Source organism: Eurosta solidaginis, chromosome 5, assembly GCF_040869045.1.
Source record: "Eurosta solidaginis isolate ZX-2024a chromosome 5, ASM4086904v1, whole genome shotgun sequence".
NCBI classification, from domain to species: domain Eukaryota; kingdom Metazoa; phylum Arthropoda; class Insecta; order Diptera; family Tephritidae; genus Eurosta; species Eurosta solidaginis.
In genome coordinates, this window is record NC_090323.1 from 73,160,603 (window position 1) to 73,181,565 (window position 20,963).

General features: G+C 42.4%; 1 protein-coding gene across 3 annotated transcripts in view; it reads right to left on the reverse strand.

Annotated features, from left to right (window-relative positions):
- Positions 1–20,963, reverse strand: part of LOC137234010 (uncharacterized) — a 274,015-nt gene that overhangs the window by 18,758 nt on the left and 234,294 nt on the right. For all 3 annotated transcript variants that reach the window (XM_067757657.1, XM_067757655.1, XM_067757656.1), the window contains exon 4: positions 2,280–2,383. In XM_067757657.1, the coding sequence (XP_067613758.1) occupies positions 2,280–2,383 (104 nt within the window). The remainder of the gene's footprint in view (positions 1–2,279; positions 2,384–20,963) is intronic.

Consider the following 20,963-nt stretch of genomic DNA (forward strand, 5'->3'; position numbering starts at 1 on the left):
CTCCCTTTTTTGGGAGAAAGTTATTGAGCTTCGGGCATTGACCCATTCCCCAATGTCATTGTGATGATAGTTTACAACTCCAATATTGCTTGCCACAGGTGATTCCGCTGGATATTCCACACTCTGTATTAACAAATATGGGTTATGGTCGAATAATTAAATCTTAACTAATAAAAAGATACTTACACCCAGAGGTGCAAAAAAACTTTCTTATATCCATAGATTTTATTTTATGTTGCACTTGCCAAAAAATCACAAAGAGTGATCGCAATTGTCAGCTGTTTTAGCTATTTACGTGTAATCGATGGTTATCGATATTGTCAGAGATGTACAGCAAATTTGTCATTCGAAGTTATCAAACCAAATCACGATTAATTGAATTTGGCTGATCAACTTATGCAACTGCATGAAAACATACCAATTATTAATTGGACTTTTAAAAACTAATAAAAACTTCGAGATCTCTGGTATTCTAGGAATTATAAAAAATGATTGTTGTTGATTTTTTAAAGCTCAGCTTCATCCGTTAGGGGGGCGGGCAACGGCCCCCCCTGCCCTTCCCCGGGAACGCCCTTGTATCTATCGATTCGCTGCATATATTTCCATTTTTAGGGTTTAGAGAGTTTACAATCTCCAAGATTCATCTGATTGGATTATATAACGATTACATGACATAAGTCAAACTCCGACTCTAGATGCAATCATTAAAATATACACAAATACGCCTCGAAAATGTATAGAAGGAGTTCTTATAAATGTATCTACCAAAAAACAAACAGCGACTACCTTGAGAAAACATCGAGTAATTTTCCAAAGTATCGAGTGACGGCTCTTATGAATAAAAACTCTTTGGTCCAAGAAACATGTCTAGGGAGTTGTTATTGTGTTAACAGGGCTTCTCCACATTCAATGGGTGCGACCACTCACAAATCTTCATCAAAGTCTCCATTTACTTTGTTAATATCTTTAGGGTGCCATCTCTAAATGCAAGTACGAAAAAGAAGAAAAACATGAAAACTTTACAGCCAATAAACTTGTTCCTAGGGATGAGACACATATGATGGGCTGGATTAAGTATTGGGGATTTATTGTAGATTAGTCAATGTATAAGCGTGGTGTTAAACAAATAGCTAATTATTTGCATTATTGTCATTATTTTACAAAAATATTTTCAATTTTGTCTAAAACTTAGTTTATATTCGCCGGTGAGTAAATTGTGCCTACATTTTATTTTCAAACTTCTTCGAAAATATTTAGAATCAATGTGGAAACCTACTTACATATGTACCTGCATATTAGATTGGGTCGAAAAAAAAAGTTGCCAATGTCCGCAATGCATTGAAAAGTTAATAAAGATATGCCAAATATCATGAATAGGGGAAGTCAAAGTAAATAAGTGAGTCAAACCTGTTGTTTCGTATTTATAATAATAACGATATACGACAAAATCAACTTTTTTTTCTTGGTATTGGACAAAACCCACTTTTTTGTAGAGATTGTGGCTTAAGTAAACAAAGTACTATCTCCGTTTTTCGAAATCAGCCCCCAAAAAATAGATATCGGCTTACGAAGTTCGAAGTTAGAAATTCTACATTTCGAAGTTTTATTTTTTTGCTAACGCGATTTTGTCGCATAACGTTATTATTATAAATACGAAACAACAGGTTTGACTCACTTATTTAGTTTGACTTCCCTATTCATGATATTTGGCATATCTGTATTAACTTTTCAATGCAAACCCTGCAATTTTTCCTCCAAAAATATCATGAGTTTCAGGTCTAACTATAATAAGAATCAGGTAAAATAACAGTTGCAATAAATATTGAAAGTGCTATAACTTCTTTGTTTATTATTTTAGTAATATGGTTTCAAAGCAACATTTTCTTGAATTTTTAAGTACTTTCGTTTGGTAAGGAAAAAACATACATTAGGGGGGTATCATTTTGTTAGCTGACCTAATCATGTGAAAACGACTTCATAGCTTAAAAGGACATTAAACGGAAATGTGAAGCTTCTCAAGGCCAAAATAATGACAAACCAATTTTAAAAATCGGACATCAAATAACAAACTTACAACGAAAAAACATTTTCGGCTGCATTTCGAAGGATCAAAAAAAATTTTAAAAATTTTTCTGAAACCCTCTCAACATAATCTTTAAATTTAGGGGCGGACATTAGCAACTTTTTTTTTTGTATGGGGACCAACCCAGTCTAATGCATATGAATACATACTTATGTATACAGAAATATTTTTTTTTAACATCGAATTTTGCACTTACATTCATTTATGTATTGTACAATTTCTTCATGCTGTGGACTTAACGAGGCCTCTTCTATTTGTCGACCATTAGAAGCTGATTTTTTGAACACAGGACGGGGAACACTGCAAAAAACAACAAAGAAAAAGCAGTTGATAAAACAAGATCGTTATAATAAAATAGTTTATGATGATACAATTCTATCATACTTGTAATTTTTAAAGGCTGATTTGCATTTTTAAGTGTCAAGCCGTATTTTTTTACACGCGTATACGTTAACGTTTGCGCGTAAAAAAACGCTTATCCTCGCTTAGATAATGCTTAGGAGACCCATCTAGCGGCAGTGGTTAAATAACTAGCTACAGAACAGGGTGTACCTAAAATCGGAGACACAAACATCTGTAGTGGAATTCACTAACTTTTTTAACGAAATTTGCCATCCCCTTATTTGCGAATCGATAACTATAACGATTATGTTATTCAGTAACTATTTTGTATCGATATTCGTTTGTCGACGATCAGTTCTGTTGTTAAACAAACGGTAAGTAAATTGGCTGCGTTAAAAATCACGATATTATTATTTCTGGCAATTTTAGTTTAAAAAAAATCGGAACTTTAATTAAATACTTTCAAACACGAAAAGCTGATCTATAAAGCAAATGCTATTTGAGTACTTGGCGTACATTTTATCACAATATGAAGAATTACTAAGTCCATATCCAGTGGACAGACACCTTCTTAGAGAAGTAGATAACCCATTCCACTTGAATGCAACGAAGTTTCGAATGCTATACCGACTAAACCCAGACTTGGCTCATGATATTTTTTCTCAACTTGATGGTAAATTAATGAGTACAAGAATAACTGCGATATCAACAGAGAAAAAAAAGAAATTAATACCGCATTTATGTACTTACCTTTTTTTAAAATATGTATAAACTTTTAAAAGCAGTTAGTATACGGAATTTATTTATTTTTGGCACTCCTTTTGTGCTTTTCGCATTTTTAAGGTTTCGTTAAGCTCTGCTGCCACCTTTCTACTATTTAAAACGAAATTTAAATGCCATTTATTTCGATTCGTTAAAACTAAGTTAGTAATAGTACAATCGATAAGGCAAGCGACAAAATCGTTAATTAAAATCTCGACAAATCCCATCGTTATAAGATAGCGAATTCCACTACTGGTGGCCATAATGTATAACATATAGCTGAATCGGTTGCGATGAATAGTGGATACACACCATTTTTAGAGGTGATACATAAAATTAGTGTTGAGGTGAAACATATTCAGTGAAACATATTTCAGTTACATCTAATTATAATGCGTATTGAAATTTACTAGTACTAATTTTATGCGCAGCAATTTCAGAGGTGTATTTAAAGTTTGACGCTTAGCAGTCCATATAAAGTTTAAGCGTAAACGTCTATAGATGTAAAAAAACACAGCTAATATCCAGAGCTGGGGCCCTATTCGCTAACTGTGAGTTTTAAAATGTACACAAGAGATTGTGTAAACTTTGAAATTCTGATTCTGGAGTGCAAAACTGTGAACAAACAAACTCACTGATAAAAACTTCGTGAGTTTTCTTGGCAGACAGTGTACACTATTCTGACATTCAAAACTCATACGCACTGTTGCAGAATGACTTTTTTGTTTACATGGCGCTTGATGAATATTTTCTCACTGACATAAGCCTTTTACATTCAGCGCACATTTAGCAAAACAATGTACACAATAATTTATAGAATCGCATGATATTTTAAAGTGTAAATTGTGTGTGCAAATGAGTTTTAAATGAGTGTACATTTTTCAGTTTTTCACAGTTACGGAATTGACCCCCTGGTCGATAAGGAGTACATGCGATCGATTGTCCTTCGATAAAGACAACAAAATCGTTATTTACATTTTTTTACTTAATATTTAAAAATTCATGAGTTTAACACCGGCTTATATTAATTGAATATTCAATTATTATGTTTGTTTAAGAGTAACTAAAAGAAGAAAACATTTACTGGCACATTGCGATGGTTCCATTTCGAAAACCGCCAAGTAGTCATCATCAGGTAATTTCGTAAAGTTATCAATTTATAAACTTTTTTAAATAATGATTGCACAATCCTAATCGTGGTCTGATTGCTTGTGATTAGATCTGATGATGCCCAGTCATTTTTATACCTTTCATGAAAATGAAATGGTATATTAATTTCACCACGAAACCCAAAATTGTAAGTCCTTAAAGGAAAATAGATAGACCCACCATTAGGTATACCGAAATAATCAGGTTGAAGAGCTGAGTTGATTTAGCCATGTCCGTCTGTCTGTCTGTCCGTCTGTCCGTCTGTCTGTTTGTATGCAAACTAGTCCCTCAATTTTTGAGATATCTTCATAAAATTTGGTGAGCGGGTGTATTTGGGTGTCCGATTAGACATTTGTCGGAACCGGCCGGATCGGACCACTATAGCATATATCCTCCATACAACCGATTTTTCAGAAAAAGAGGATTTTTGTAATATCTTACTAAATTTAACAGATTGAAGCTTCAAACTTCACCATATAATTTCGTATATTGCACATATTGTTGCCTGAAAAAATTGATGAGATCGGTCGTATATATAGTATATATCCCCCACAACCGATTGTTCAGATAAGAAACTTTTCGTAATTGCTGCCCTATTTTAAGAGCTCGAGGCTTCAAATTTCAACGAATGCTTACGTATATATCATATATTGTTGTCTGAAAAAATGATACAGATCGGTGGTATATATAGTATATATATGGTGGTATATATAGTATATATATATATTTTCGCAATTTTAGCCCCATTTTAACAGCTAGAAGCTTCAAATTTCACCGAATGCTTACGTATATGGCATATATTGTTGTCTGAAAAAATCATAGAGATCGGTTGTATATATAGTATATATCTCATACAATCGATTGTTCAGATAAGAAACTTTTAGCAATTTCTACCCCATTTTAACAGCTATAAGCTTCAAATTTCACCGATTGCTTACGCATATAGTATATACTGTTGTGTCAAAAAATCATACGAGATCGGTGATATATATAATATATATATGATGGTATATATAGTATGATGGTATATATAGTATATATATATTTTTTTTTTTGCGATTTCGGCCACATTTTAACAGATAGAAGCTTCAAATTTCACCAAATGCTTACATGTATAGCATATATTGATGTCTGAAAAAATCATTGAGATCGGTGGTATACATAGTATATATCTCATACAACCGATTGTTCAGATAAGAAACTTTGCGCAATTTCTTCCCCATTTTAACAGCTAGAAGCTTCAAATTTCACCAAATGCTTACGTATATAGCATATATTGTTGTCTGAAAAAATCATAGAGATCGGTGGTACATATATTATATACCCCATATAAACTGTATTTGTTTGCCCCTTTTTTACGGCTAGAAGCTTCAAAATTCATAAAATTTCATCAAATAGTTACGCTTACGTCATATATTTCTGAAATACGTGATTCGTAGTCATAGTTTTTACATGCAGACCACAAAAAACCTGAAACTTTGCACCCTCACACAAAGAACCTACCTATTTTTTATTTTATATTTATCTTAAAAATCGTTTAGGTATGTAGATTTGTTCACTATATATTTCTTATCTTATACATCCGATTATTCGGAGATTACGAATGGGATAAGATTATTGTTCAGCCCCATTCATGAAAGGTATGAAGTCTTCGGCACAGCCGAAGACAGTCCCGTCCTTACTTGTTGCAATAAATTTCATTTCATAAAGGTAACGAAATGAAATTTGCATACTACTTCCTCTGACCGCGAGTAATATTCCCACTTAAAAGGAGCGTAATCGAATAGACCCACGACCCCCTTTGTTGCATTAGGTATTCTCTATAAATATAATTCCTCCATATTTCAATAACCAATGGTAGCAAATCCACGGAAATTCAAACTGGCTATTCAATCCCTACCTTAACTTTATCAGGGTATTCCACAATTGTGATTATCAGATATTATCGAATGCTACTTTTATACTATTATTAGCTGTGTTTTTTTATTAAACGGTTTTATTTACGTTGACTTGACAGGCTGCTCGGCCGGCCGTTGTGAACGAATTTTGTAATTAAAATTTAAGTAACTTCCCGATAAGCTAGAAGCTTGAAACTTGGAATATAGTTCAGTACCCGATGACAATGCAATAATACGAAAAAAATCGTCGCTAGGTGGCGCAAGGATCGAGATATTCACAAAAATCGTATTTGTGGTCCGATTTGGCTCATATTTGGAACTTCCCACCCAGCATTTTTTGAAATTATTAATCATATTAGAGTCTTTTTCGAGCCTCCAACATGATCAAAATAAGCATATATGTGCTCATTTTCTGATCAGAAAAGACCCCTCGTCGGGAGAAAATGGTACCCTACGCGCGACTACACTTGGTTAGCCTCTTTTAACCCATATTTGTAATCAGTATTTAGTCTCTTTCGAGTCATATTTACCATCATTTATGAGTCTTGTGGGAATAATTTTTAAGTGTGTTTTAAAATTTTTGCGATTCTTTCTCGAGACATTTAAGAGTCTATTTGGAATGTTATTTTAATCATTTTTTGTGATCGCTTTACATTTTGTTGTTGCTTTTTCAATAAATCATATTTCACTCATAAGAGGGAATCGATTTCGAGTCTTCTTTTGATCGCAGAATTGATTAAACAGTTTTTAGTCGTCAAAAGGAGTCGAAAATGTCTCATTGTGGTGATTTATACTTTAATCAATCTTCCATATGCTATGTGGGATTATAGTACATACAAGAATAGAATAATAACTGGGCAGCGGTTTGTCAAGGGTTGAGATCTGAAGCTGCTTAGCTACAAAACAGATATCATCAGCCAAGCGTAATGCTTAAAGAGAACAGAAGCAATCGTTTTATACATTAATTATTAAAAGTGGTGAGAACAGTCTTTTTTATAGAAAAAATGTTTTATAACATAAGTCATGGTTTTTGATAGAGTTTTTCAGTTTGGTCTTTAAACAATCTTCTGGTAACACTAGGAACTCTTTTAGTGTATGTGAGGTCCTCATGGACCTGCCAGTTCAGCCCTACCAAACCTATAGTCCTTATGAAAAACCGCTTAACCGAAGTCAAAATACCGGGTTATTCGATGTTCGGAATTTTAAGATTTAAAATAAACCGGCCGAAAAATTTGGAAAAAAACCGGTTCGAATAAACTGGGTCAATAACCCTAGCACGGATATATGTTGTAATGTAACCCTCGCAGTTATGTACCAATGCATGTACATATATATTTTTTCGGTATATCAAACCAGTCCCAAAAGCTGTGTTCGGATTTGTTAGCACATGTGCAGCACATTCATGTATCTAATATCTAATCTAATCTAATCTAATCTAATATCTATTCTAATATATCTAATCTAATATATATTATAAATGGGAAAGTTTGGATGTTAAGATGTTTGGATGTTTGGATGTTTGGATGTTTGGATGTTTGTCCAGACGTTTGTCTTTGTGACTCAATCACGCAAGAACGGCTGGACCGATTTGGATAAAATTTTGCACACATATAGCCAATAGTCCAGAAGGATCTACTAGCTATATATTTTTGAAAAGGGGCGTGGTCCCCGCCCCCTAGGAACAGTTATAATTTAATTATTATATTTTTTCGCCTTTGCGACTGAATCACGCCAGAATGGCTACAGGGATTTTGATGAAATTTGGGACACAGACAGTAGTCTACTAGCGAAATTTTTTTCGAACATGGAAAGAGGGGTGGGGGTCCCATGACCCCTTCGAGAAATTATTTTCCATAATTTTTACACATTATAACTTTACGTATACTGGCCTTCACCAATATCACAGACTCAAGGGGTCAAATAAGTCGAGGGCTTACAAAGTAAGCAGTGACACCCTCCGCCCGCCCCCCTTTATCACCCCCCCTCTGGTGTAAAATCCATAAATTGTTATAACTCAATCTAAATTTTCTCCTAAATCAATAGTTTTTGGTATCTGGTACATACAGAACGAGATCTAGACAATTTTGGAGGAACGATCAGTGGTCCTCTCCTCTACTCCCGCCATCCGCCCTCCATCAATTGTTTTTATTAGCACGCTTTTATTAGCTTTACCTGTATGTTTCTATCTAACTTTTTATTCGCTCCAATGCGCCTGCTGCCTTATTAACATGGTTTTATAATTAGCTTCACCTTATTTGCAATCCCGTAAGGGTCATATCGAGACCCTTCCGGGTTCATTTCTGGATGGTTTTCGGGATCGGTCCTGGATTACGCCGGGGTAATTTCGGGACTTTTTCGGGACTATTTCGGGATCATTTTGGGACCCTTCCGGGATCATTTCTGTATAGTTTACGGGATCCGTCCGGGATCCCGTCGGGGTTATTTTGGAACATTTTCGGGACTACTCCGGAATCATTTCGGGACTATTTCGCGATCATTTGGGGACCCTTCCGGCATCATTTCTGGATGGTTTTCGGGATCCGTGCGGGATCTCGTCGGGGTCATATGGGGACTTTTTCGGGATCATTTGGGGGCTCTTCCGGCATCATTTCTTGATGGTTTTCGGGATCCGTCCGGGATATCGTCGGGGTCATTTGGGGACTTTTTCGGGATCATTTGGGGGCTCTTCCGGCATCATTTCTTGATGGTTTTCGGGATCCGTCCGGGGTATCGTCGGGGTCATTTGGGGACTTTTTCGGGATCATTTGGGGGCTCTTCCGGCATCATTTCGGGATCCGTCCGGGATCTCGTCGGGGTCATTTGGGGACTTTTTCGGGATCATTTTGGGGCTCATCCGGCATCATTTCTGGATGGTTTTCGGGATCCGTCCGGGATCCCGTCGGGGTCATTTCGGGACTTTTTCGCGACTAATACGGGATCATTTGGGAACCCTTTCGGCATCATTCCTGAATGGTTTTCGGGATCCGTCCGGGATCCCATTAGGGTAATTTCGGGACTATTAGGGGATCATTTGGGAACCTTTCCGGCATCATTTCTGGATAATTTTCGGGATCCGTCCGGGATGCCGACGAGGTCATTTCGGGACTATTTCGGGATCATTTGGGATACCTACCGGCATCATTTCTGGATGGTTTTTGGGATTCGTCCGGGATCCCGTCGTGGTCCTTTCGGGACTTTTTTTCGACTAATACGGGATCATTTGCGGACCCTTTCGGCATCATTTCTGGATAGTTGTCGGGATCCCGTCACGGTCATTTCGGGACTATTAGGGGATCATTTGAGGACCTTTCCGGCATCATTTCTGTATTGTTTTCGGAATCCTTTCGGGATCCCGTCAGGGTCATTTTGGGACTTTTTTGGGGCTAATACGGGATCATTTGGGGATCCTCTAGAGGTCGTTTCGTGACTTTTTCTGTTTTATTTCGGGATCAGTTGGGGACCCTTCCGGCATAATTTCTTGATGGTTTGCCGGATCCATCAGGGTCATTTCGAGACCATTTTGGGATCATTTGGGGACCCTTCCGAGATCATTTCTGGATCCGTCCGGGATGCCGTAGGAGCCATTTCGGGATTTTTTGTTATTTTTCCGGGATAGTTTTTGGACCCTTCCGGGATCATTTCTGGATCTGTGCGGGATCCCATCTGGGTCATTTCCGGACTATTTCGGGATCATTTTGGGATCCTTCCGGAATCATTTCTGTATGGTTTTCGCGATCCGTCGTTGATTCCCTCGGAGCCATTTCGGAACCTTTTCTGGAGTATGTCGGGGTCATTTGGGGACATTTTCGGGATCATTTGGGGCTCTTCCGGCATCATTTCTGGATGGTTTTCGGGATCCGTGCGGGATCTCGTCGGGGTCATTTGGGGACTTTTTCGGGATCATTTGGGGGCTCTTCTGGCATCATTTCTGGATGGTTTTCGGGATCCGTCCGGGATATCGTCGGGGTCATTTGGGGGCTCTTCCGGCATCATTTCTGGATGGTTTTCAGGATCCGTCCGGGATCCCATCAGGGTAATTTCGGGACTATTAGGGGATCATTTGTGGACCTTTCCGGCATCATTACTGGATAATTTTCGGTATCCGTCCGGGATGCCGACGAGGTAATTTCGGGATTATTTCGGGATCATTTGGGATACCTACCGGCATCATTTCTGGATGGTTTTTGGGATTCGTCCGGGTCATTTCGGAACTATTAGGGGATCATTTGAGGACCTTTCCGGCATCATTTCTGGATAGTTTTTGGAATCCTTTCGGGATCCCGTCAGGGTCATTTCGGGGCTTTTTCGGGATCATTTAAGGATGGCTTTCAGGATTCGTCCGGGAACCCGTCAGGGTAATTTCTGGACTTTTCCGAGACTATTTCGGGATCATTTTGGGACCTTCCCAAGATCATTTCTGGATGGATTTCGGGATTTGTCCGGGATGCCCTCAGGGTCATTTTGGGACTATTAGGTGAGCATTTGAGGACCGTTCCGGCATCACTTCTGGATGGTTTTCGGTATCCGTTCAGATTCCCGTCGGAATAATTGCGGGACTTTTTCGGGATCATTGGGGTCCCTTCCAAAATCATTTCTGGATGGTTTTTGGGATTCGTCTGGCATCCCGTCGGGGTAATTTCGGGACTTTTTCTCGACTAATACGGGATCATTTGCGGGCCCTTTCGGTATCATTTCTGGATAGTTGTCGGGATCCGTTCGGGATCCCGTCAGAGTCTTTTCGGAACTATTGGGAGATCATTTGAGGACCTTTCCGGCATCATTTCTGGTTAGTTTTCGGGATCCTTTCCGGGTCCCATCAGGGTCATTTCGGGACTTTTTCGGCATCATTTAAGATTGGTTTTCAGGATTCGTCCGGTATCCGTCAGGGTAATTTCTGGACTTTTCCCAGACTATTTCGGGATAATTTTGGGACCCTCCCAAGATCATTTCTGGATGGATTTCGGGATCTGTCCGGGATGCCGTCAGGGTAATTTTGGGACTATTAGGTGATCATTTGAGGATCTTTTCGGCATCACTTCTGGATGGTTTTCGGTATCCGCTCAGGATCCCGTCGGAATTATTGCGGGACTTTTTCGGGATCATTTGGTGTCCCTTCCGGCATCATTTCTGGCTGGTTTTTGGGATTCGTCCGGCATCCCGTCGGGTTCATTTCGGGACTTTTTCTCGACTAATATGGGATCATTTGCGGGCCCTTTCGGCATCATTTCTAGATAGTTGTCGGGATCCGTTCGGGATCCCGTCAGGGTCTTTTCGGAACTATTAGGTGATCATTTGAGGACATTTCCGGCATCATTTCTGGATAGTTTTCGGGATCCTTTCGGGGTCCAGTCAGGGTCATTTCGGGACTTTTTCGGGATCATTTAGAGATGGCTTTCAGTATTCGTCCGGGAACCCGTCAGGGTAATTTCTGAACTTTTCCGAGACTATTTCGGGATAATTTTGGGACCTTCCCAAGATCATTTCTGGATGGATTTTGGGATCAGTCCGGGATGCCGTCAGGGTCATTTTGGTATTAGGTGATCATTTGAGGACCTTTCCGGCATCACTTCTGTATGATTATCGGTATACGATCAGGATCCCCTCGGAATCATTGCGGGACTTTTTCGGGATCATTTGGGGTCCCTCCCAAGATCATTTCTGGATGGATTTCGGGATCTGTCCGGGATCCCGTCAGGGTCATTTAGGGGTGCGTTCGAGATCCCGTCAGGGTCATTTCGGGACTTCTTCGGGAATATTTCTGGAGGGTTTATGGGATCCGTCCATTACCCCTTAAGGGTCATTTCGGGACTATTAGGTGATCATTTGAGGACCTTTCCGGCATCACTTCTGGATGATTTTCGGTATCCGTTCGGGATCCCGTCGGAATCAATGCGGGACTTTTACGGAATCATTTGGGATTCCTTCCGGCATCATTTCTGGATGGTTTTCGGGATTTGTCCGGGATCCCGTCGGGGTTATTTCGGGACCTTTTCGGGGCTAATACGGGATCATTTGGGGATCCTCTAGGGGTCGTTTCGTGACTTTTTCTGTATTATTTTGGGATCGTTTTGGGACCCTTTCGGCATAATTTCTTGATGGTTTGCCGGATCCATCAGGGTCATTACGGGACCATTTTGGGATCATTTGGAGACCCTTCCGAGATCATTTCTGGATCCGTCCGGGATGCCGTAGGAGCCATTTCGGGATTTTTTGTTACTTTTCCGGGATAGTTTTTGCACCCTTCCGGGATCATTTCTGGATCTGTGCGGGATCCCATCTGGGTCAATTCCGGACTATTTCGGGATCATTTTGGAATCCTTCCGGAATCATTTCTGTATGGTTTTCGCGATCCATCGTGGATCCCCTCGGAGCCATTTCGGAACTTTTTCTGGAGTTAGTCGGGATAATTTAGAGACCCTTCCTGGATATTTTCTGGATGGTTTCTGAGTTCCGTCCGGGAGCCCGTCAGGGTAATTTCGGAACTTTTTCGGGACTATTTCGGGATCAATTTGGTACCCTTCAGGCATCATTTCTGTGTGGTTATCTGGATAAGTCTAGAATCGTGTCGTCGTCATTTCGGGTTTTTTGGGACTACTTCGGGAACTTTTGGAAACACTTCCGGGGCGTTTCTGGATGGTTTTCGGGATCCGTCCGCGATAGCGTCGGGGTCATTTCGTGGCTTTTTCTGGATAATTTCGTTATCATTTTGGGATCCTATCAGGTTATCAGCTCATAAAGTTCTTTTTTTTACTCAATTACAAAAATAAAATGCATTAGACAGAAAAACAATTTTAAACAGATAACTTTATAAGCAGGCTAACGTGAATAGCCCACATATTTCATTTTCTCCTTGCGGACGGGGCCGCGGGTAAAGGCTATCTAATATATATTATAAATGGGAAAGTTTGGATGTTAAGATGTTTGGATGTTTGGATGTTTGTCCAGACGTTTGTCTTTGTGACTCAATAACGCAAGAACGGCTGGACCGATTTGGATGAAATTTTGCGCACATATAGCCAATAGTCTAGAAGGATCTACTAGCTATATATTTTTCAAAAGGGGCGTGGTCCCCGCCCCCTAGGAACAGTTATAATTTAATTATTATATTTTTTCGTCTTTGCGACTGAATCACGCCAGAATGGCTACACGGATTTTGATGAAATTTGGGACACAGACAGTAGTCTACTAGCGAAATTTTTTTCGAACATGGAAAGAGGGGTGGGGGTCCCACGACCCTTCGAGAAATTATTTTTCATAATTTTTACACATTATAACTTTACGTATACTGGCCTTCACCAATATCACAGACTAAAGGGGTCAAATAAGTCGAGGGCTTACAAAGTAAGCAGTGACACCCTCCGCCCGCCCCCCTTTATCTCCCCCTCTGGTGTAAAATCCATAAATTGTTATAACTCAATCTAAATTTTCTCCTAAATCAATAGTTTTTGGTATCTGGTACATACAGAACGAGATCTAGACAATTTTGGAGGAACGATCAGTGGTCCTCTCCTCTACTCCCGCCATCCGCCCTCCATCAATTGTTTTTATTAGCACGCTTTTATTAGCTTTACCTGTATGTTTCTATCTAACTTTTTATTCGCTCCAATGCGCCTGCTGCCTTATTAACATGGTTTTATAATTAGCTTCACCTTATTTGTAATCCCGTAAGGGTCAGTCGAGTATGGTTTTCGGGATCCATCAGGGATCCCGTCGGGGTTATTTCGGGACTTTTTCTCGACTAATACGGGATCATTTGGGGACGCTTTCGGCATCATTTCTGGATGGTTTTCGGATCCGTCCGGGATCCCGGCGGGGTTATTTCGGGACTATTTCGGGATCATTTGGGGTACCTTCCGGCATCATTTCTAGATGGTTTTCGGGATCCGTCCTGGATCCCGTCGGGGTCATTTCGGGACTTTTTCTCGACTAATACGGGATCATTTGGGGACCATTTCGGCATCATTTCTGTATGGTTTTCGGGATCCGTTCGGGATCCCTTCAGGGTCATTTTGGGACTTTTTCTCGACTAATACGGGTTCCTTTGAGGTACCTTCCGGCATCATTTCTAGATGGTTTTCGGGATCCATCAGGGATCCCGTCGGGGTCATTTCTGGACTTTTTCTCGACTATTACGGGATCATTTGGGGATGCTTTCGGCATCATTTCTGGATGGTTTTCGGGATCCGTCCGGTATCCCGTCGGGGTCATTTCGGGACTATTTCGGGATAATTTGGGGTAGCTTCCGGCATCATTGCTAGATGGTTTTCGGGATCCGTTCGGGATCCCGTCAGGGTCATTTCGGTACTATTTCGGGATCATTTGGGGTACCTACCGTCTTCATTTCTAGATGGTTTTCGGGATCCGTCCGGGATCCCGTCAGGGACATTTCGGGACTATTTCGGTATCATTTGGGGTACCTTCAGGCTTCATTTCTAGATGGTTTTCTGGATCCGTCCGGGATCCCGTCGTGGTAATTTCGGGACTTTTTCTCGACTAATACAGGATCATTTAGGGTAGCTTCCGTCATCATTGCTAGATGGTTTTCGGGATCCGTCCGGGATCCCGTCTTGGTAATTTCGGGACTTTTGATCGACTTATACGGGATCATTTGGGGACCCTTTCGGCATCATATCTTGATGCTTTTCGGGATCCGTCCGGGATCCCGTCGGGGTCATTTCGGGACTTTTTCTCGACTAATACGGGATCATTTGGGGACGCTTTCGGCATCATTTCTGGGTGGTTTTCGGGATCCGTCCGGGATCCCGTCTTGGTAATTTCGGGACTTTTTCTCGGCTTATACGGGATCATTTGGGGACCCTTTCGGCATCATATCTGGATGCTTTTCGGGATCCGTCCGGGAACCCGTCGTGGTAATTTCGGGACTTTTTCTCTACTTATACGGGATCATTTGGAGACCCTTTCGGCATCATATCTGGATGCTTTTCGGGATCCGTCCGGGAACCCGTCGGGGTCATTTCGGGACTTTTTCTCGACTAATACGGGATCATTTGGGACGCTTTCGGCATCAATTCTGGATGGTTTTCGGGATCCGTCCGGAATCTCGTCTTGGTCATTTCGGGACTTTTTCTCGACTAATACGGGATCATTTGGGGACGCTTTCGGCATCATTTCTGGATGGTTTTCGGGATCCGTCAGGGATCCCGTCGGGGTCATTTCGGGACTATTTCGGGATCATTTGGGGTACCTTCCGGCATCATTTCTGGATGGTTTTCGGGATCCGTCCGGTATCCCGTCGGGGTCATTTCGGGACTATTTCGGGATCATTTGGGGTACCTTCCGGCATCATTTCTATATGATTTTGAGGATCCGTCCGGGATCCCGTCGGGGTCATTTCGGGAATTTTTCTCGACTATTACGGGTTCATTTGCGGACGCTTTCGGCATCATTTCTATATGGTTTTGAGGATCCGTCCGGGATCCCGTCGGGGTCATTTCGGGAATTTTTCTCGACTATTACGGGATCATTTGGGGATGCTTTCGGCATCATTTCTGGATGGTTTTCGGGATCCGTCCGGTATCCCGTCGGGGTCATTTCGGGACTATTTCGGGATCATTTGGGGTACCTTCCGGCATCATTTCTAGATGGTTTTCGGGATCCGTCCTGGATCCCGTCGGGGTCATTTCGGTACTATTTCGGGATCACTTGAGGTACCTTCCGGCACCATTTCTAGATGGTTTTAGGGATCCGTCCGGGATCCCGTCAGGGTCATTTCGGGACTATTTCGGGATACCTTCCGGCATCATTTCTGGATAGTTTTCGGGATCCATCCGGGATCCCGACGGGGTCAATTCAGGAATTTTTCTCGACTAATACGGGATGATTTGGGGACCCTTTCGGCATTATTTCTGGATGCTTTTCGGGATCCGTCAGCAATCCCGTCGGGGTCATTTCGTAACTTTTTCGGGACTAATACGGGATAATTAGGGGAGCCTTTCGGCATCATTTCTGGATGGTTTTCGGGATCCGTACGGGATCCTGCCAGGGTCATTTCGGGACTATTTCGGGATCATTTGGGGTACCTTCCGGAATCATTTCTATATGATTTTGAGGATCCGTCCGGGATCCCGTCGGGGTTATTTCGGGACTTTTTATCGACTGGTATCGGATCATTTGGGGACCCTTTCGGCATAATTTCTGGATGGTTTTCGGGATGCGTCAGGGATCCCTTCCGGGTCATTTCGGAACTTTTTCGGGACTATTTCGGGATCATTTGGGGTATTTTCCGGCATCATTTCTGTATGGTATTCGGGATCATTTGGGGTCCCTTCCGGCATAATTTCTGGATGGTTTTCGGTCATTTCGGGACTATTAGGGGATCATTTGATGACATTCCGGCATCATTTCTGGATAGTTTTTGGGATCCGTGCGGGATCCCGTCGGGGTAATTTCTGGACGTTTCAGAGATTGTTTCGGGATTATTTTGGGCCCTTCCAAGATAATTTCTGGATGGATTTCGAGATCTGTCCGGAATCCCGTCAGGCTCATTTAGGAGTCCGTTCGAGATCCCGTCAGGGTCATTTCGGGACTATTAGGGGATCATTTGAGGGCCTTTCCGGCATCACTTCTGGATAGTTTTCGGAATCCGTCTGGGATCCCGTCGGGGTCATTTCAGGACTTTTTCGGGACTAATACGGGATCATGTTGGGCCCCTTCCGGAATCATTTCTGTATGGTTTTCGCGATCCGTCGTGGATCCCCTAAGGACCCTTCCTGGATATTTTCTGGTTGGTTTTTGAGAACCGTCCGGGAGCCCGTCAGGGTCATTTCGGAACTTTTTCGGGACTATTTCGGGATCATTTTGGTACCCTTCAGGCATCATTTCTTTGTGGTTCTCTGGATAAGTCTAGAATCGTGTCGTTGTCATTTCGGGTTTTTTGGGACTATTCCGGGAACTTTTGGAGACCCTTCCGTGGCATTTCTATATGGTTTTTGGGATCTGTCCGCGATAGCGTCGGGGTCATTTTGTGAAATTTTCTTGATAATTTCGGGATCATTTGGGGATCCTATCAGGTTATCAGCTCATTTAGTTCTTTTTTTACTCAATTACAAAAATAAAATGTATTAGACAGAAACATCTTTTTAAACAGATAACTTGATAAGCAGGCTAACGTGAATATCCCATATATTTAATTTTCTCCTTGCGGACGGGGCCGCGGGTAAAGGCTAGTATATATTATATATGGCAAAGTTTTGATGTTTGGATGCTTGGATGTTTGTCCAGACGTTTGTCTTTGTGACTCAATCACGCAAGAACGGCTGGACCGATTTGGATGAAATTTGGGACACAGACAATAGTCTACTAGCGAAACTTTTTTCGAACATGGAAAGGGGGGAGCGGGTCCCACGACCCCTTCAAACTATTACTTTTTATAATTTTTACACATTATAACTTTACGTATACTGGCCTTCACCTATATTACAGACTCAATGGGTCAAATAAGTCGAGGGCTTACAAAGTGAGCAGTGACACCCTTCGGCCCCCTCCCCCCTTATCGGCCCCTTGGTGTAAAATCTATAAATTGTTATAATTCAATATACATTTTCTCCTAAATCAATAGTTTTTGGTATCTGGCACATACAGATCAAGATTTAAAGAATTTTGGAAAAACGAGCAGTGTCCTCTCCTTCTCCTCCCGCCATCCGCCTTCCAATAATTGTTTTTATTAGCACGCTTTTATTAGCTTTACCGTATGTTTCTTTGTAACTCTGCATTCGCTTCAACGCGTCTGCTGCCTTATTAACATGGTTTTATAATTATCTTCCCCTTATTTGTAATCCCGTTAGGGTCATATCGAAGCCCTTCCGTAATCATTCCTGGATGGTTTTAGGGATCCTTCTGGGATCCCATCGGGGCCATATCGGGGCTATTTCGGGATCATTAGGGGTATCTTCCGGCATCATTTCTGGATGGTTTTCGGGGTCCGTTCGGGATCCCGTCTGGCTAATTTTGGGACTTTTTTCTCGACTAATACGGGATCAATTGGGGACCCTTACGGCATCATTTCTGGATGGTCTACGGGACCCGTCCGGGATCACGTCGGCGTCATTTCGAGACTATTAGGTGGTCATTTGAGGACCTTTCCGGAATCATTTCTGGATGGTTTTCGGTATCCGTTCGCGATCCTATCAGGGTCTTTTTCGGGATCATTTGGGGTCTCTTTCGGCATCGTTTCTGGATGGTTTTCGGGATTCGTCCGGGATCCCATCGGGGTAATTTCAGGACTTTTTCGAGATCATTTGGGGTACCTTCCGGCATCATTTCCAGATGGTTTTCGGGATCCGTCCGGAATCCCGTCGGGGTCATTTCGAGACTTTTTCGCGACTAATACGGGATCATTTGGGGACCCTTTCGCCATCATTTCTGGATGGTTTTCGGGATCCGTCCGGGATCTCGTCAGAGTCATTTCCGACTAATTGGGGATCATTTGGGAACCTTTTCGGCATCATTTCTGTATATTTTCGGGGATCCATCCAGGGTAATTTCGGGACTTTTTCGGGATCATTTGGGGTCCCTTCCGGCATCATTTCTGGATGGTTTTCGGGATCCGTCCGAGATCCCGTCGGGGTCATTTCAGGACTTTTTCGGCATCATTTGGGGTACCTTCCGGCATCATTTCTAGATCGTTTTGCAGATCCGTCTGGGATCCCGTCGGGGTCACTTCGGGACTTTTTCGCGACTAATACGGGATCATTTGGGGACCCTTTCGCCATCATCTCTGGGTAGCTTTCGGGATCCGTCGGGGATCCCTTCAGGGTCATTTCGGCAATATTTGGGGACCATTTGGGTACCTTTCCGGCATCATTTCTGAATAGTTTCCGGGATCCGTCGGGGATCCATTCAGGGTCATTTCAGGACTATTAAGGGATCATTTGAGGACCTTTCCGGCATCATTTCTAGATGGTGTTCGGGATCCGTCCAGGATCCCGTCGGGGTCATTTCAGGACTTTTTCTCGACTAATACGGGATTATTTGGGGACCCTTTCGGCATCATTTCTGGGTGGTTTTCGGGATCAGTCCGGGATCCCGTCTGGGTCATTTCGAGACTTTTGCGGGATCATTTGGGGTCCCTTCCGTCATCACATCTGGATGGTTTTCGGGATCCATAAGGGACCCCGTCGGGGTCATTTCGGGACTTTTTCTCGACTAATACGGGATCATTTGAGGACCTTTCCGGCATTAGTTCTGAAGAGTTTTCGGGATCCGTCCGGGATCCCGATGGGGTCATTTCGACACTATTTCGGGATCATTTGGGGTCCCTACAGGCATAATTTCTGGAGGGTTTTCGGTATCCGTTCGGGATCCCGTCGGAGTCATTTCGGAACTATTTCGGGACCATTTTGGGTACCTACCGGCATAATTTCTGGATCGTTTTCGGTATCCGTCCGAGATCCCGTCGGGGTCATTTCGGAACTTTTTCGGGATCATTTGTGGTCCCTTCCGCCATCATTTCTGGGTGGTTTTCGGGATCCGTTCGGGATCCCGTCAGGGTCATTTCGAGATTTTTTCGCCACAAATAGGGATCATTTTAGGACCTTTCCGGCATTAGTTCTGAATAGTTTTCGGGATCCGTCCGGGATCCCGACGGGTCATTTCGACACTATTTTGGGATCATTTGGGGTTCCTACAGGCATAATTTCCGGGTCATTTCGGGATTATTAGGTTATCATTTGAGGACCTTTCCGGAATCATTTCTGGATGGCTTTCGGTATCCGTTCGGGATCCCGTCGGGGTCATTTTCGGGATCATTTCGGTCCCTTCCAGCATCATTTCTGGATGGTTTTCGGGATTCGTCCGCGATCCCGTCGGGGTCATTTCAGGACTTTTTCGGGATCATTTGGTTTACCTTCCGGCATAATTTCTAGATGGTTTTCTGGATCCGTCCGGGATCCCGACGGGGTCATATCGAGATTTTTTCGCCACTAATACGGGATCATTTGAGGACCTTTCCGGCATTAGTTCTGAATAGCTTTCGGGATCCGTTCGGGATCCCGACGGGGTCATTTCGAAACTATTTCGGGATCATTTGGGGTACCTACCGGCATAATTTCTGGATGGTTTTCGGTATCCATCCGGTATCACGTAGGGGTCATTTCTGAACTTTTTCGGGATCATTTGGGGTCTCTTCCGTCATCACATCTGGATGGTTTTCGGGATCCATAAGGGACCCCGTCGGGGTCATTTCGGGACTTTTTCTCGACTAAGACGGGATCATTTGAGGACCTTTCCGGCATTAGTTCTGAATAGTTTTCGGGATCCGTCCGGGATCCCGACGGGGTCATTTCGGCACTATTTGGGCATCATTTGGGAACCTTTCCGGCATCATTTCTGGATAGTTTCCGGGATCCGCCGAGGATCCCTTCAGGGTCATATCGCGACTATAAAGGGATCATTTGGGGACCTTTCCGGCATCATGTCTGGATAGTTTTCGGGATCAGTCCGGGATCCCGTCGGGGTCATTTCGAGAATTTTGCGGGATCATGTGGGTCCCTTCCGTCATCACATCTGGATGGTTTTCGGGATCCATAAGGGACCCCGTCGGGGTCATTTCGGGACTTTTTCTCAACTAATACGGGATCATTTGAGGACCTTTCCGGCATTAGTTCTGAATAGTTTTCGGGATCCGTCCGGGATCCCGACGGGGTCATTTCGGCACTATTTCGGGATCATTTGGGGTCCCCACAGGCATAATTTCTGGAGGGTTTTCGGTA